The sequence below is a fragment of the Rhinopithecus roxellana genome, chromosome 20 (genome assembly GCF_007565055.1).
Source record: "Rhinopithecus roxellana isolate Shanxi Qingling chromosome 20, ASM756505v1, whole genome shotgun sequence".
Classification (NCBI taxonomy): Eukaryota; Metazoa; Chordata; class Mammalia; order Primates; family Cercopithecidae; genus Rhinopithecus; species Rhinopithecus roxellana.
Genome location: NC_044568.1, coordinates 19,292,516 through 19,308,902, shown reverse-complemented (window position 1 = coordinate 19,308,902; position 16,387 = coordinate 19,292,516). Strand labels below are relative to the sequence as shown.

The 16,387-nt window shown below is 51.1% G+C and overlaps 1 protein-coding gene across 4 annotated transcripts in view; it reads right to left on the bottom strand.

Moving 5' to 3' along the window:
* Positions 1-16,387, bottom strand: part of GAS8 (growth arrest specific 8) — a 27,579-nt gene extending 11,192 nt beyond the window's left edge. Inside the window, exons 1-7 of one of the 4 annotated variants that reach the window (XM_030925006.1) lie at positions 16,071-16,387; positions 10,113-10,199; positions 6,403-6,723; positions 4,694-4,900; positions 1,730-1,784; positions 824-1,029; positions 45-212 (exon numbers count right to left, since the gene is read on the bottom strand). In XM_030925006.1, the coding sequence (XP_030780866.1) occupies positions 45-212; positions 824-1,029; positions 1,730-1,784; positions 4,694-4,900; positions 6,403-6,441 (675 nt within the window). In that variant the 5' untranslated portion in view covers positions 6,442-6,723; positions 10,113-10,199; positions 16,071-16,387. Of the gene's footprint in view, positions 1-44; positions 213-823; positions 1,030-1,729; positions 1,785-4,693; positions 4,901-6,402; positions 6,724-8,159; positions 8,192-10,112; positions 10,200-16,070 lie in introns of those variants that run through there. The other 3 variants (XM_030925007.1, XM_010378525.2, XM_030925008.1) reach the window with 3 other exon arrangements.

Here is a 16,387-nt window from a genome sequence, read left to right as displayed (position 1 = left end):
CTAACTCGTGCCAAGGAAGGAGAAGAATCCAGCAGGAAACTCACAAGCAGGATCTGCTTGTCCCTCTGGTAGTTGGCGAGCTGCTTCTGCATCTCGTTCATCTCCTCCCGAGCCTTCTGGAGAGGGTCTGCCAGGCGCTTGTTCTGCATAGACACCTCTGCCATCTCCCTCTCCAGGTGGTCCTCCTTCTTCCGCATGTCCTCCATCTGCTCCTGCAGGCACAAACACAGGCCCGGCAGGGGCTCAGCAGGCAGAACCAAAGGGGCTGTGGCCTGCAGGGTGAGAGCTGGGTGCGCTCCTGCCCATCACCAGATCCTGCCAGCCTCAGGCATGCTAGCACCTAGACCTGTTCTATGTATGAACAGTATTTCTGCAGCTTCAATTTATTCTGAGTTTTCTGGGAATGCAGCTTCCATGCACACTGAGGGACTACCTTTTGTTCAAGATTCCACCAAGGGCCGTTGTCTACTGTAGAAAATCCTGTCACTGCCAGCATGTAGTGACAATGACACCTATCCACTCCAGCCACATCATGTCACTCACTGCAGTTCCACCTGAGCTTTTACAAATCAGAATACACTTGATTACTTCCCCCTCTGCACTAGGGTGAGGGCAATATCCTGACTGCTTTTAACAATAGGTAGAGATAAGTTACATTATTTAGAAATTTCAATTAAGGATACAAGAGGGGCATTGTCAAATAATCTTATAAAAACTATCGGGGGTGTTGGGGTGGAGAGCTGGGGTCTGGATCCCCAGGACTCTGCAGCCCACATTCTAGGACAGGCAGAGTGTGTCTCCCCAGCCCACCCAGGCGCAGCACCTTGAGGGAGCTGATGAGGGCCAGGTTGTTGAGGGTGATGTCATTGTAGTATTTCTTCATGTCGGTGAAGGCCTCCTCGTGGCGCTGCATCAGCGTGTTGATCTGGCTGTTCTTCCTCTCCTCCACTTCGTGGAGCTCAGTCTTTCTCCGCAGGTCGAGCTCGTCCCTCAGCATCTTCATCTTCTTATCATACTTGGCCTCAATTTCTGAAAGGCAGCAGCAAACAGCAGCTTGGCAGAGGAAGAAGTGGTGCCCCTATGGCTACAGAACATGGAGCCTGTAAACAGGGGCCCAAAACGCCCATTGTGGTCAGAACAGCTTTGCAAGCAAGCTCTGCAAGAGAACAGAGGGGTTTAGACTGAGTGTTTTCTGCTGATGCTCATACTCAGCACACACACCACTGTCGGCCTGCCTTTGCCAGCGACAGGCATTGCTAATCGCTCCCTGCACTGGGGGTGCCAACAGCTGCATGTCAGCTGACCCCAGTGAGCAGTAAGCAAGGCCTGTGTGGCCATCCAGCCACAGACTATCTGCTTTTATTAGTAAAACAGACTGCTGAAATTGGAGCCTTCTCAGACCAGGAGCCATGGAGAAGACTATTTTAAAAATGCTGCCCATGGCACTGAATAGCTACCACCTGCTGATAACTACTGATTTTAGCTAGGAGTGGGCAAGTGTGTGGTAATCACAGCCTCCCAAACTCACATGGAAACAGGTTGTTCTGGGATTCTGAGTGGGCCTGCTGGCCTTGGAAACTTCCACATTCTTTCTCTTGCCTCGGCTGTTTTCATCTAGTTTGTGTTCCCTGAGTTAACGAGCTCTGGAGGTAAATTCCTTTCGGATGGAGGAGGGCTAGGGAGGGTGTCTCTGGCACCGTCCTACACAACGAGCACATGAGAAACTGACCTCGAACTTGCCTCTCAAAATCGTTCCGCATCTTGGTGGTCTCCTCGGCGTGTTTCTGCACAGGTGAAAAGAGGCTGTTACTGCACAGCCAGACACAGAGGCAAGCCCACTCCCTTCAGGCTGACCCTGTTCCTCAACTCCATGAAAAACCCAGCCCCACAAACCCCATTTTGCCGCTGGCTACTGGGTTCCCCTCACCTCCAGGTTCATGAAATATGCCCAGAGTAACACGGTTTTGTTCACCTGCACGTTTCCTAACTCACCTCCCACAACTAACGTCGCCTCTAAGCTTCAGAGAACATGAACAGACGTCATGAGCGCTGAACCCAGCTTGGTTCCCTCACCAAACCATCCCACAGCCTGGAGAGCTGCAGCCACATCCACACAGAGCTGTGGGGTCTCTCCAGGTGCCGTGTGTAGTTTCCAACCTGCTGCACTGCTGCCTAAAGCAGCATTTTCAAAGTATTCACGCCTGTCATCCCAGCACTTTGGGAGGCAGAGGCGGGCTGACCACCTGAGGTCAGGAGTTCAAGACCAGCCTGACCGACATGGAGAAACCCCATCTCTACTAAAAATACAAAATTAGCCGGGTGTGGTGGCACACACCTGTAATCCCAGCTACTCAGGAGGCTGAGGCAGGAGAATTGCTTGAATCCAGGAGGCGGAGGTTGTGGTGAACTGAGATGACCCCACTGCACTCCAGCCTGGGCAACAAGAGCAAAACTCCATCAAAAAGAAAAACAAAGAAAGATTAGGTGGGTGTGGTGGCTCATATCTTTAGTCCCAGCTACTTGGGAGGCTAAGGCAGAAGGATCACTTGAGACTAGGAGTTCGACGCTGCAGTGAGCTACGACTGTACCATTGCACTGCAGCCTGGGAGACAGAGTGAGACTTCATCTCTAAAAATAAATATATATATTTTAAAATAAGCAATTATTATATATTATATTGAAATACACATTATATATTAAAATTTGCATTAAAAATTAATTTCTTTTTTTTTGAGACGGAGTCTCGCTGTCACCCAGGCTGGAGTGCAGTGACGCCATCTCAGCTCACTGCAAGCTCCACCTCCCAGGTTCACGCCATTCTCCTGCCTCAGCCTCCCGATTAGCTGGAACTACAGGTGCCCGCCACCACACCCAGCTAATTTTTTTGTATTTTTAGTAGAGACGGGGTTTCACTGTGTTAGCCAGGGTGGTCTCGATCTCCTGACCTTGTGATCTTCCCGCCTTGGCCTCCCAAAGTGCTGGGATTACAGGCGTGAGCCACCACGCCCGGCCAATTATTTTTAAAGCAGCAATCTTTCTTTTTTTTTGAGACAGATTCTCACTCTGTTGCCCAGGCTGGAGTGCAGTGGCACAATCTCGGCTCACCACAACCTCCGTCTCCCAGGTTCAAGCGATTCTTCTGCCTCAGTGTCCCAAGTAGCTTGGACTACAGGCACGCACCACCATGCCTGGGCAATTTTTGTATTTTTAGTAGAGACAGGGTTTCACCAACTTGGTCAGGCTGGTCTCAAACTCCCAACCTTGTGATCCGCCCGCCTCGGCCTCCCAAAGTGCTGGGATTACAGGCGTGAGCCACCACACCCGGCCTAAAGCCGTATTTTTACCCAACAGGAAACTCTGATTCTGTAACAATACCATATCCAGGACCTGGATTAAGACCAGATAATTCTGGAGGGTTCAAGACTTCAGCACTCTTACGCTTTGCTGCAAAGTCAGCAATATCACCAAGTTTCTTCCAGATTCAGTTGAGGCTGGACTGCTTCCAGGCATGAGGCAAATGTGTTAGGAAAGTCTCCTCAAGCCAGCAGCCAGGAAGAACCTTAGTCAGACACAACTCTCCTCTGCCCAGGTTCTCAGAGGGCAATCGACTCTCCCAGGGTCAAAGTCCCACTCCTCACCACAGCTTTCAAGGCGGACAAGCTCTGACCCCTCTCCTCCAGTGTTCTCCTCCTTGTTACTCTGGGCCTTCCCACTGGCCCATGCCCTCTCCCAGCTGGTCACCTACTTGTACAAAACTGCACCCCATCTCTCCCCACTTTGCTCCTTCTGTGGCACTCTTCCCCACCAGATACTCTGTTGTATCTGACACATTTATTTTGTCTTCCAGCTCACCTGTTGTCTCTCCTTTCTAGACCATCAGCCCCATTCAGGCAGGCGTTTTGTCAGAGATCAGATCAGGACCTAGCAGCTAGTGGACACTCAGCCAGTGAGTTCTTTCCTTTTTGTTTTGTCTCACTCTGTCACCTAGGCTGGAGTGCAGAGGCGCAATCCTAGCTCATACAGCCTTGACTTTCTGAGCTCTAGGGACCCTCCACCTCAGCCTCCCAAGTAGCTGAAACTATCGGCAGGAGCCACCACACCAGTTAATGGTTTCTTAATTTTTAGACATGGGGTTCAACTATTTCACCCAAGCTAGTCTCAAGTTATTGGCCTCAACCAATTCTCCCACCTAACCCTCCCAAGTGCTGGGATTATGGGTGTGAGTCACTCAACCAGGTGCACAGATGAATTTAGTGCTGCCCTGGAAACCCCCTGCCTCAAAAGTAAAAATCAGACCAGCTTGTGTGACAAACTGTCACAGCTGCCCAGGAGTCAACACACTGGACATTTTCATGGTTGGTTTGCATTCTACTAAATGCATTTGACACTATTCCCTAGGAAAAGTCTCTGGGTGTCAGGTGTCAGCAGCACATGAAAGATCCTAAGCTGGATTTTTTTCTTCGGGGACATCAATTTTTTGCTCAGATCTGAAACAGAATTCTGTACTTGGTCCCAAAATGGAGTTTGTTTGGATGCATGCTTTAAAAAAATTTTTCAACAAATTGCAAAAATGCAGAAGGTCTTACACAAAAACATGAATTCCCAGTTGCTGTTGAATAAACAGGAGTTCATGCAGCACTAGGCTCGCCGTCCCAACCACCTGTCAGCCTCCACATGCCCCCGCCACACCTACCAGCCGTAGGTTCTTCACCACCACCTCATTGGCCAGCTCCTGCTCCTTGAGCTCCACCTTCAGTGCCCGCATGTCCTTGCGCAGCACACCCTCCTGTGTGCGGTGCTCCTTCTGTGCCAGCTTCATGACTACGGTGCCCTCAGCCTTCATCTCAGTCAGGTTGTTCTGGTGCTCATACAGCAGGTGCTTCACTTTCTGCTTGTACACCTGCAGGACAAAGGGAGTACCACCTGCTCACCTGCACCACACCTATACCACACCTCCTCACTTGTCCATACCTGTACACACCAGTCACCTGTACCACACCTGTACAGTTCCTCACCTGCACATTCCTGTACATACCTGGTCACCTGAACCACACCTGTACCACACCTCCTTACCTGTACATACCTGTACACTCCCACTCACCTGCACCGCAACAGTACCACACCTCCTCACCTGTACATACCTGTACACTCCCACTCACCTGCACCGCACCAGTACCACACCTCCTCACCTGTCCGTACCTGTCCACACCTTGTCACCTGTACCACACCTCCTCACCTGCACATTCCTGTACACACCTGGTCACCTGTACCACACTTCACCTGTACATACCTGTACACTCCTGCTCACCTGCACCACACCTGTACCACAACTCCTCACCTGCATATTCTTGTACACACCTGGTCTCCTGTATCACACCTGTACCACACCTCCTCACCTGTACATACCTGTACACTCCTGCTCACCTGCACCACACCTGTACCACATCTCCTCACCTGTCCATACCTGTACACACCTGCTCACCTGCACCACACCTGTACCACATCTCATCTGTCCGTACCTCTACACACCTGGTCACCTGCACCACACCTGTACCACGCCTCACCTGTACATACCTGTACACTCCTGCTCACCTGCACCACACCTGTACCACACCTCCTCACCTATCCATACCTGTACACACCTGTTCACCTCTACCACACCTCCTCACCTTGCGTATTCCTGTACACTCCTGCTCACCTGCACCACACCTGTACCACACCTCCTCACCTGTCCATACCTGTACACACCTGGTCACCTGCATGACACCTACTCACCTGTCCATACCTGCACATACCTGGTCACCTGTACCACACCCCCTCACCTGTCACCTGCATATTCCTGTACAGACCTGGTCTCCTGCACCACACCTGTACTATACCTCCTCACCTGTCATACCTGTAGACACCTGCTTACCTGCACACACCTCCTCATCTGCACATACCTGCCCCACCTGCTCACCTCCCCACGCCTCACCTGCACACGCCTCCTCACCTGCCCACGCCTCCTCACCTGCACACACGTCGTCACTTGCATCCACCTCACCTGTACACAGCTACACATGCCTGTTCACCAATGCAAACCTGTACACTTGAGGCACAGAGTAGGACACCAAGGCTGGGAGGTGAGGTGCATCCCCAGCTCATGGGGTGTTAAGTGGCAGAGCTGAGTTGCAAACAGGCCAGTCTGCCCCCAGAGCCCATACTCCTTCCAGGTTGTGGAAACTGCATTTCAAACCCTCAGGACCTGCAGGTTCTCTCCCTCAGCCTTTTATAAAAAACACTTTTAGGGCTGTGACTCCTAAAGCCAAGAACAGAAAATGTCCCGCCTGCACCCTCACTGGGTCCAGCTCCTCTGCAGCTGTGTGGTGACCACGTGGCCACAGGCAGGCTGGCCCCACTCACCTTGATCTCCACCTGGTGCCTCTCCTCAGCTTCTTCCATCTCCCGGTCTTTGTTCCGCAGTTCAGCCTTCTTCTCCTCCAGCTGCCTCCGTGTGATCTCCCAGAAGGTGTGGATCTTGTCCCGCTCCAGCTGGAAGTAGTTTCGCTCCTCCCGCTCGCGGTCCAGCTCCTCCCGGATGCGGCTGACATGCTCCTCCACCTGGCCAGGTGCAGTGGGTCAGGTGAGGCACTGAGCAGGGGCCCATGCACGGCAAAGGGGCGTGTGGCCGAAGAAAGGCAAGGAAGAAAGAGGGAGGACTCAATTTCACCTAAAAATAAACAGCTGAATGTAAAAAAGTTAAAATATAAGGCTAGGAAGCTCCAGAGACAGAATACATTCAGCAAATGGAAGAATTCTCTTCAATTTGGCCAACAATCATAAAATAACTATATCCTTTCATCCATTCCTGAGAATTTATGCCTAAGAAATTTCTCAAAAGAAATATAAGAACATCTTGCTCAAAGATATTACCCACACCATTATTACAACAGCAAAAATATCAAAAAGGAAATAATCTAAGACCAGTTTAAACCGGGAAATGAGCGAGGCACAGTGGCTCTCGCCTGTAACCCCAGCACTCTGGGAGGCCGAGGTGGAAGGATCCCTTGAGCCCAAGAGTTTAAGACCAGCTTGGGCAACATAGCAAGACCTCATCTCTGCAAAAAAAATTTTTTAATTAACCAGGCATGATGGCACCTCTAGTCTCAGCTACTGGGAAAGCTGAGGTGGGAGGGTCACTTAAGCTCAGGAGGCTGAGGCTGCAGTGAATTACGATCATGCCACTACACTCAAGCCTGGGTGACAGAGTGAGCTTCTGTCTCAAAAAATACACAAATGGCATGGTGGCTCCCGCCACTCTGGGAGGCCAAAGTGGGAAGATCTTTTGAGCCCCAGAGTTGACCAGCTCAGGCAACATGGCAAAACTCCGTCTCTAACAAAAAAAAAAAAAAAATTAGCCAGGAGTGGTGGCACGTGCCTATAGTCCCAGCTACTCAGAAGACTGAGATAGAAGGATTGCTTGAACCTGGGAGGTCGAGGCTGCACTGAGCCGTGATCACATCACTGCATTCCACTTGGGTGACAGAGCGGACCCTGTCTCTAAAAAAATAAATAAATATAGAAATGGTTGGAAAATTAGAACATATCAACTAGGAGAAATATCACATTAACCCAAAACATATACAGGCAAATGATGTAGCAGCATTTAAACAAATTCATATGACAATGCTAAATGAAAACAATTCACCTCTAAAGATATAATGTTAAGCAAAAAACACACATAACCAGCAGACTCCTGACCCTCAAGAGGGTTCAACTGCGAATCTGCAAATAGAAAAAAAAAAGTAGGACAGGCTTCCAGCTTTCTTGGGAGCTCATTTCCCTTAAGAATCAGTTACTGCCAGGCACGGTGGCTCACGCCTGTAATCCCAGCACTTTGGGAGGCCGAGGCGGGCGGATCACGAGGTCAGGAGATTGAGACCATCCTGGCTAACACAGTGAAATCCCGTCGCTACTAAAAATACAAAAAAATTAGCCGGGCGTGGTGGCAGGCACCTGTAGTCCCAGCTACTGGGCAGGCTGAGGCAGCAGAATGGCGTGAACCTGGAAGGCGGGTTCGCACAGTGAGCTGAGATCACGCCACTGCACTCCAGCCTGAGCGACACAGCAAGACTCCGTCAGTATCAGTTACTTTTTGGGCACAGCCCCGGGTCACTTACTGTAAGCCTTTTTCTTTCTCAACAGCACACTCCCCACAGGGAAACCACATTTCTCACCTCAAAAGAACACAAGACAACGACCAATCAAGAAGGAGCAGCAGGCGGGGTTCTGAGCTCAGGATGCCGGGCGGGGGGCTAGGTTCACATGAGGGAGGCACAGCACCCCCGAATCCAAGCAGTGCCTCAGCACAATGACAAATGTCTTCACGTCACAGACCTTTAGTGTCTCCTGTGCGGAGCCCGAACCAGGGTTTCTGACTGGTCTGTTTGGCTCACACAGTGTTGAGATTTTGCCATCACTCAATATTCAGATTTCTTATAAATATCCAGATTTCCAGCTTCTCTTGGAAAATCAGAAAAAAACAGCACTGAAGTCCTAGGCCCACAGGGCAATCCGCAGTGAACTGACGAAAACTGTCCTCTGCTGCGGGGCAGGAGTCTCCGGGTCGCCCCCATCCCTCCCCACCTGCCTGGACCCTGAAGAAGCCCTCTGAGTCCGTGGCTCAATGTGAAGGTGCAGTGCAAGGGCCTGCCCAGTAGACTGCATGCCACTGCCCCACAAGGCCCATCTCCACAGGAATGGGAAGCAAATAGGGAGGCGGGCAGCAGCTCACACGATGGGACAATGCGATGTCCAACCCATTCTCCACCCAGCAGCTCCACACATCTTTCCAGAACACAAACCTGACCCCATCACCTCTCTGCTTAGCCACTGGCTTAAACTGCTAATGCCTTTCCTGCATGTCAAATAAAGCCATTCTTTACCATTGTTCAAGGACCTCTACCCAGCTCCAACTTCAGGACATGTGACTCTTTCAGTCTCCTTCATACTGATTTTTTATCTTACAACTATTAAAAGAAGGTAAGATTAACAATAACACCGAGTTGACACAGTCTTCATGTCCCATGTCGGGTGCCCAAGGGCAGTCGTCCATCAGGGCAGAGACCAGAGGGTGCACCGTGCTTGCCACACGCTGCCATCTTCAGGAGCCTTTTAGGTAAAATTGTAATTATATAATTATGTTCTGTAGCCCTTAACTACATCCAAATGAAGAAGGGACTTAAACTCCTACAAAGAAACTATAAAAACATCACCTCCTCCCCAAAATAAGCATAGGCAACAAGAAAAAGGCAGCCCTGATGCTATTACTCCTTGTTGGGACTTTTATCAAAAACAATGAATGATTAATCAGATTCAGAGGTGATTTTAAGTAAATCATCTTTCCTTTAAAAACTTCTTTTTGAGATAATGTTTAATGGCAAATAAAATAAAGGAGAATGCTAAGTATGTGTACTATGGTAAGTCCATACACATCAGGTGCAAAAAAGGGTAAGATGAAGGAGAATACATGAAATTAAAAACAGCTTTCAGATCAGAAAAATATGTCCTTCCACATCCCTACCGCCCTATTACAAAGTTCCTTTTTTTTTTTTGAGACGGAGTCTCGCTCTGTTGCCCAGGCTGGAGTGCAGTGGCGCAATCTCGGCTCACTGCAAGCTCCGCCTCCCGGGCTCACGCCATTCTCCTGCCTCAGCCTCCCAAGTAGCTGGGACTACAGGCGCCCACCACGTCGCCCGGCTAGTTTTTTGTATTTTTAGTAGAGACGGGGTTTCACCGTGTTAGCCAGGATGGTCTCGATCTTCTGACCTCGTGATCCGCCCACCTCGGCCTCCCAAAGTGCTGGGATAACAGGCGTGAGCCACCGCGCCCGGCCTATTACAAAGTTCTTTAACGGCCTCATTGCCTTTTGGAAAAGACACAGTGCACCCGAAAGCTCTGCCTCTGATGGGAATCAGGGGCCACAGGGGCAGGGTGTTCTGGCTTGGACAGAACGGAGGATCCACATGGCGAGATGGACAAATGGTGCAGCCACGTGAGAGGTTCATGCAGGCGCCCTGCATGACGCCCACCCACGCCCACCCAGGGACTGGGCCACAGCCCGCTCTGCTCACCTGCTCCTTGCTCATGTCCTCTGGAGCAAGCCCATCCACAATCAGGGTGCCTTTGGCTTTGCCTTTCTTCCCTTTCTTTTTGGGTGCCTTTGGTGGAGATAATGGAGTAAGTGAGAGAGACTCTAACCGCTTCCCCTTCTTGGCTGGCTTTGATTTGCTCCCAGGGACATTTGGCAGAAAAGGCTCTGGAACCGCTCGCCCTTCTGCTCACCTGGAGCACGTCACTGCCCTGAGTGTTCCCACCCTTAACCACACACACATCCTGCTGTTGCATTTGGATAAGCACAAAGGAGAAACCTTCCTTTCGAGGAGAACATTCCTTCTAGAAAAGAGAGGGAACCTAGCCGGGCGAGGTGGCAGGTGCCTGTAGTCCCAGTTACTCGGGAGGCTGAGGCAGAAGAATCGCTTGAACCCGGGAGGCAGAGGTTGCAGTCAGCCAAGATCGCACCATTGCACTCCAGCCTGGGCGACAAAGCGAGACTCCGTCTCCAGCCTGGGCGACAAAGCGAGACTCCGTCTCCAGCCTGGGCGACAAAGCGAGACTCCGTCTCCAGCCTGGGCGACAAAGCGAGACTCCGTCTCCAGCCTGGGCGACAAAGCGAGACTCCGTCTCCAGCCTGGGCGACAAAGCGAGACTCCGTCTCCAGCCTGGGCGACAAAGCGAGACTCCGTCTCCAGCCTGGGCGACAAAGCGAGACTCCGTCTCCAGCCTGGGCGACAAAGCGAGACTCCGTCTCCAGCCTGGGCGACAAAGCGAGACTCCGTCTCAAAAAGAAAAAAAAAAGAAAGAAAGAAAAGAAAAGAAAGAAAAGAAAGGAAAGAAAGGAAAGGAAAGGAAAGGAAAGGAAAGGAAAGGAAAGGAAAGGAAAGGAAGGAAGGAAGGAAGGAAGGAAGGAAGGAAGGAAGGAAGGAAGGAAGGAAGGAAGGAAGGAAGGAAGGAAGGAAGGAAGGAAGGAAGAAGGAAAGAAAAGAAAATTGTACCTTTAAAAAAAAAGTAAAGAGAGGGAACCCACTCCAAACCCACTCATTCCTTGGTATATGGTGACCAGGTGCAGTGGCTTACACGTGTCATCCCAGCACTTTGGAAGGCCAAGGCAGGAGGATCACTTGAGCCTAGAAGTTTAAGGGCTGCAGTGAGCTGTGGTGGCACCACTGCACTCCAGCCTGGGCAGTAGAACGAGACCCTGTCTCCAAAAACTAAGAGAGGGGGAACCCATTCCAAACCCACTCACTTCTTATAACAATAAAGACCTCTGCTGTGCATGCAAAACGTCCTTGGGCTCCAGAGGCAAGAGCCTCAATACCACACTGCCAAATGTTACCATGCTGGCAGCAACACTTGGTGACCACCATGGAAAAGACCTGCAAGACACCACTCTGTAAGCGTAGGGAGAAAAGCCTCCATAACCGCAACTGGTTGTGACAACCAGAAGTTTCCTTTCTTCCAAAGAGAAAATTGCTTCAGAGAAGCCTGGTCAAGAAAGCCTGGGCGGACAGCACCCACCACGAGAGCTCTGTAATGGACTGCCAGACGGAACTGCACATGGCGTTGTGTGTGGTTTTACCAACTTTGACAAGGTTGGGAGAGAACCTTCTAACCCCACCTCCTTGTGGAAGTTGCTGAAAACAGTGTAACACCAGGAGCAGTTCTGTCTGGCCACCCATTTACAGAGCACTCAAGCAGATACCAAATTTCCATATCCTATCCTGCTGACTTTGCTACTCCCAATAGTCTTCAGCCCATGCTTTTCTGTGTCTACGTGTCTCGGTCACGTTTTTTAAAGACAAGGTCTTGCTCTGCAACCCAAGCTGGAGTGCAGTGGCGTGGTCACATAGCTCACTGAAGACTCCAACTCCTGGGCTCAACTGATACTCTCACCTCAGCCTCTGCAGGAGGTGGGACCACAGGAGAGAACTGTTGCTGTGCCCAGCTATGTAAGTTTTTTAAAATTACAAATTTCATGTGGAAATTTTATTTTTTAAAAACATTAAAACCTATATCCATTTATCCTTTTTTTTTTTTTTTTGAGATGGAGTCTTCCTCTGTCGTCCAGGCTGGCTTGGCTCACGGCAACCTCCACCTCCTGGGTTCAAACAATTCTCCTGCCTCAGCCTCCCCGAGCAGCTGGGACTACAGGTGCCCACCACCACGCCCAGTTAATTTATTATTATTTTTTTTTTTTTTTGTATTTTTAGTACAGACAAGGTTTCCCCATGTTGGCCAGGCTGGTCTTGAACTCTTTTTTTTTTTTTTTTTTGAGACAGAGTCTCACTCGGTCACCCAGGCTGGAGTGCAATGGCGTGATCTCGGCTCACTGCAAGCTCCATCTCCCGGGTTCAAGCCATTCTCCTGCCTCAGCCTCCTGAGTAGCTGGGATTACAGGCGCGCACCACCACGTCTGGCTAATTTTTTGTATTTTTAGTAGAGATAGGGTTTCACTATGTTGGCCAGACTGGTCTCACGCTCCTGACCTCGTGATCTGCCCGCCTCGGCCTCCCAAAGTGCTGGGATTACAAGTGTGAGCCACCACGACTGGCCCATTTATTTTCATTTATGTTTCATTTAGTCCTGAGTGAAAGTATTAGGTGGAGCCAGATGCCGTGGCATGGTGGCGGGCACCTGCACCCCCATCTTCTCGCGAGGCTGAGGCAGGAGAATGGCGTGAACCCAGGAGGCAGAGCTTACAGTGAGTCAAGATTGCGTCACTGCACTCCAGCCTGGGCGACAGAGAGAGACAAGAAAGAAGGAAAGAAGGAAAGAAGGAAGAAAGGAAGGAAGGAAGAAAGGAAAGAAAGGAAGAAAGAAAGAAAAAAAATATTATGTGGAAATTTTAGAAAACACTGATGAGAAGAAAACAGAAAAAATATCACCCATATCCCTTGGTCCAAAGATCCAACAGACCGAGGCCCATATTCCCACAACCTAATAGAAATAGAAGTAGTTTGGTAGTGTTTTTTTGTTTGTTTGTTTTTTGAGATGGAGTCTTGCTCTGTCACCCAGGTTGGAGTGCAGTGGCACAATCCTGGCTCACTGCAACTGGAACAGGAATTAAAAGAAATTAAAAAGTGTGTAAGCAGAAACTCAGTTGTATGTAAGAAAACCCAACTCCCCCTGAAAGAGAAAGAGCTAGAGTGCTTTAAAATTTAACTGCCTGGGCCGGGCGCGGTGGCTCACGCCTGTAATCCCAGCACTTTGGGAGACCGAGACAGGCGGATCACGAGGTCGGGAGATCGAGACCATCCTGGCTAACATGGTGAAACCCTGTCTCGACTAAAAAATACAAAAAACTAGCCGGGTGAGGTGGCGGGCGCCTGTAGTCCCAGCTACTCAGGAGGCTGAGGCAGGAGAATGGCGTAAACCCGGGAGGCGGAGCTTGCAGTGAGCTGAGATCCGGCCACTGCATTCCAACCTGGGCGACAGAGCGAGACTCTGTCTCAAAAAAAAAAAAAAAAAAAAAATTAACTGCCTGTTTTTCAGTGGTAGTGAGCCTGATCTCTCCTCCCTTCCCAGGCATTGTGAAGACCCTGTTTCTCTAGTGCAGCTGCAAGGTCACTAGGCAGATAAACTCAAGTCGCAAAACATGTTTTTCCTTAAAAAGTAAGAAATGATGGCCGGGCGCGGTGGCTCAAGCCTGTAATCCCAGAACTTTGGGAGGCCGAGACGGGGGGATCACGAGGTCAGGAGATCGAGACCATCCTGGCTAACACCGTGAAACCCCGTTTCTACTAAAAAATACAAAAAACTAGCCGGGCGAGGTGGCGGGCGCCTGTAGTCCCAGCTACTCAGGAGGCTGAGGCAGGAGAATGGCGTAAACCCGGGAAGCGGAGCTTGCAGTGAGCTGAGATCCGGCCACTGCACTCCAGCCCGGGCGACAGAGCGAGACTCCATCTCAAAAAAAAAAAAAAAAAAAAGGAAGAAATGATGTAATGCATGTTTCAACTGAACAACTGCCTTTGCTTCTTGCGTCTATAGTATGCTTCCCCCTGCACATATCTCCCGTCTGCCACACGAAATGCTTAAAAGGTAACTTGGCCGGGCACGGTGGCTCACGCCTGTAACCCCAGCACTTTGGGAGGCCGAGGCGGGCGCATGACAAGGTCAGGAGATCAAGACCATCCTGGCTAACATGGTGAAACCCCATCTCTACTAAAAAAATACAAAAAATTAGCCGGGCGTGTTGGCGGGCGCCTGTAGTCCCAGCTACTTGGGAGGCTGAGGCAGGAGAATGGTGTGAACCCAGGAGGCGGAGCTTGCAGTTAGCCGAGATCGCGCCACTGCACTCCAGCCTGGGCGACAGAGCCAGACTCCATCTCAAAAAAAAAAAGGTAACTTAACTCTTTGTTCAGGGCTCAGTCCTTTGGATGTTAATCTGACTGGGCCAGTGCACCTAAATAATAAATATCCTCCTGAACTGCTTCAGTCTGATTCCTTAAAAATCCCACTACACAACCTCTACCTTCCAGGTTCAAGCAATTCTCCTGCCTCAGCCTCCCAAGTAGCTGGGACTACAGGTGCACACCACCACACTCTGGAAATTTTTTTATTTTTTTGTATTTTTAGTAGAGACAGGGTTTCACCATGTTGAACAGGCTGGTCTCCAACTCCTGACCTCAAGTGATCCACCCACCTTGGCCTCCCAAAGTGCTGGGTTTACGGGCGTCAGCCACCATGCCCCGCCTTTGTTTTTGTTTTTGTTTTGTTTTTTTTAGAGACGTAGTCTTACTCTGTTGCCAGGCTGGAGTACAGTGGTGCGATTTCAGCTCAATGCAAGCTCCGCCTCCCAGGTACACGCCATTCTCCTGCCTCAGCCTCCCAAGTAGCTGGAACTACAGGCGCACACCACCACGCCTGGCTAATTTTTGTATTTTTACTAGATACAGAGTTTCACCAAGTTGGCCAGGATGGTCTCGATCTCTTGACCTCATGATCTGCCTGCCTCGGCCTCACAAAGAGCTGGGATTACAGGTGTGAGCCACCGCACCCAGACTCCTGGCCTAGTTTGGTAGTTTCCTTCACAGTCTGTTTCAGAAGACCATTCCTGGGTCAAAAAACTCATCCACTTAAATCTTAATTCGTAATGTACTGCTCTCTTTCTAATCCCTCCACTCCAAGAAGGCTACCTCATCACAAAGCCCTAAAGGCCGCAGAGGAAGGTTCAGCATCATTTAGCATTTGGGACCTTCACAGCCAGCTGCAGGGACTTGGTGGGGCTCCCAGAGCTTTCCTCCCCCACCAGCTGAAACCCACTCTGCCACACCTGCCCAGAAATTGAGTTACTGACAATTCCTGTATCACAAAGGGAGAGCCCTTTAGACGAGAAAGACAGAGATGGCGCTGATGAGGCCACGAGCTCCTCCTTCCTCTTCTCGGTCTGGGCCTGACTCCTGCCAGGCTTTCCAAGGGAACAGTGGTTCCTGTATCCCAAGGTTGTGCCCTGCGCACTCCAAGGGCACTGGACCTGTCCAGGCCTCCTTGGTGTAGAGGGATCTCTAGCCACTCTGGTGTGCCCCAGGCTCTCCATTCCGGAGACCAAAGGGCTTAGGGTAATCCCTGCCCCCAGCTCTATTCCATGAGCACCCTGGTGCGCTGCAAAGCCCCTGTGAAGTGAAACCCCAGGTCCCAGGGATCCAACAGACCGAGTCTCCCATTCCAGGATGGGAGTCCCCTTGACGCATGTTCACTCTTCTGGGGGCCGTGCGCTGCGGACCCTGGGTCCTGGGCTTTCTATGACCACCCCTGGCAGCCCAGGTCTCAGCTCCGAGTGCGGGCAGGCCCCGGGGCCAGGAGCATCCTGAGTGTGCCCCACGGAGACCCTGACAAGAGCACCGAGCTCTCAATTCCAGGAACCCAGCGCTCCAGTCCTCCCATTCCCAGGGTCTCTGTGTACCGAGGCCTCCTTGCCCCGAGGTCTCCAGGCCCCTGCCGAGGACCTCAGCCCCGCTCCAAACCCTGCTCACCATGACGCCAGCGGACAGGCCCAGCCGCGACTCCCGGACCAACGCGCCCGCCCCCCGGAAGCCACGCCGTTTCCCGGCAACCGCTGGGCGCTACCGCGATAAGTCACCAGATCCTCGCGAGACTCCGCCGGGCCCCAGCCCTGCCAACCGCGGGAGTGCGTCCCTAGAGACGGGCGTCAGGAAGGAACCCGGTTGTGAAAGTTGGGGAGATCTCGCCGCCGCCAGAAGCCCAGAAGCCTTTCGCTGCAGCACGTTTTGCTTATTGCTGGAACCTAAGCTCCATGAGGAGAGAACCGTTCACTTCTATCCTTCAGCGC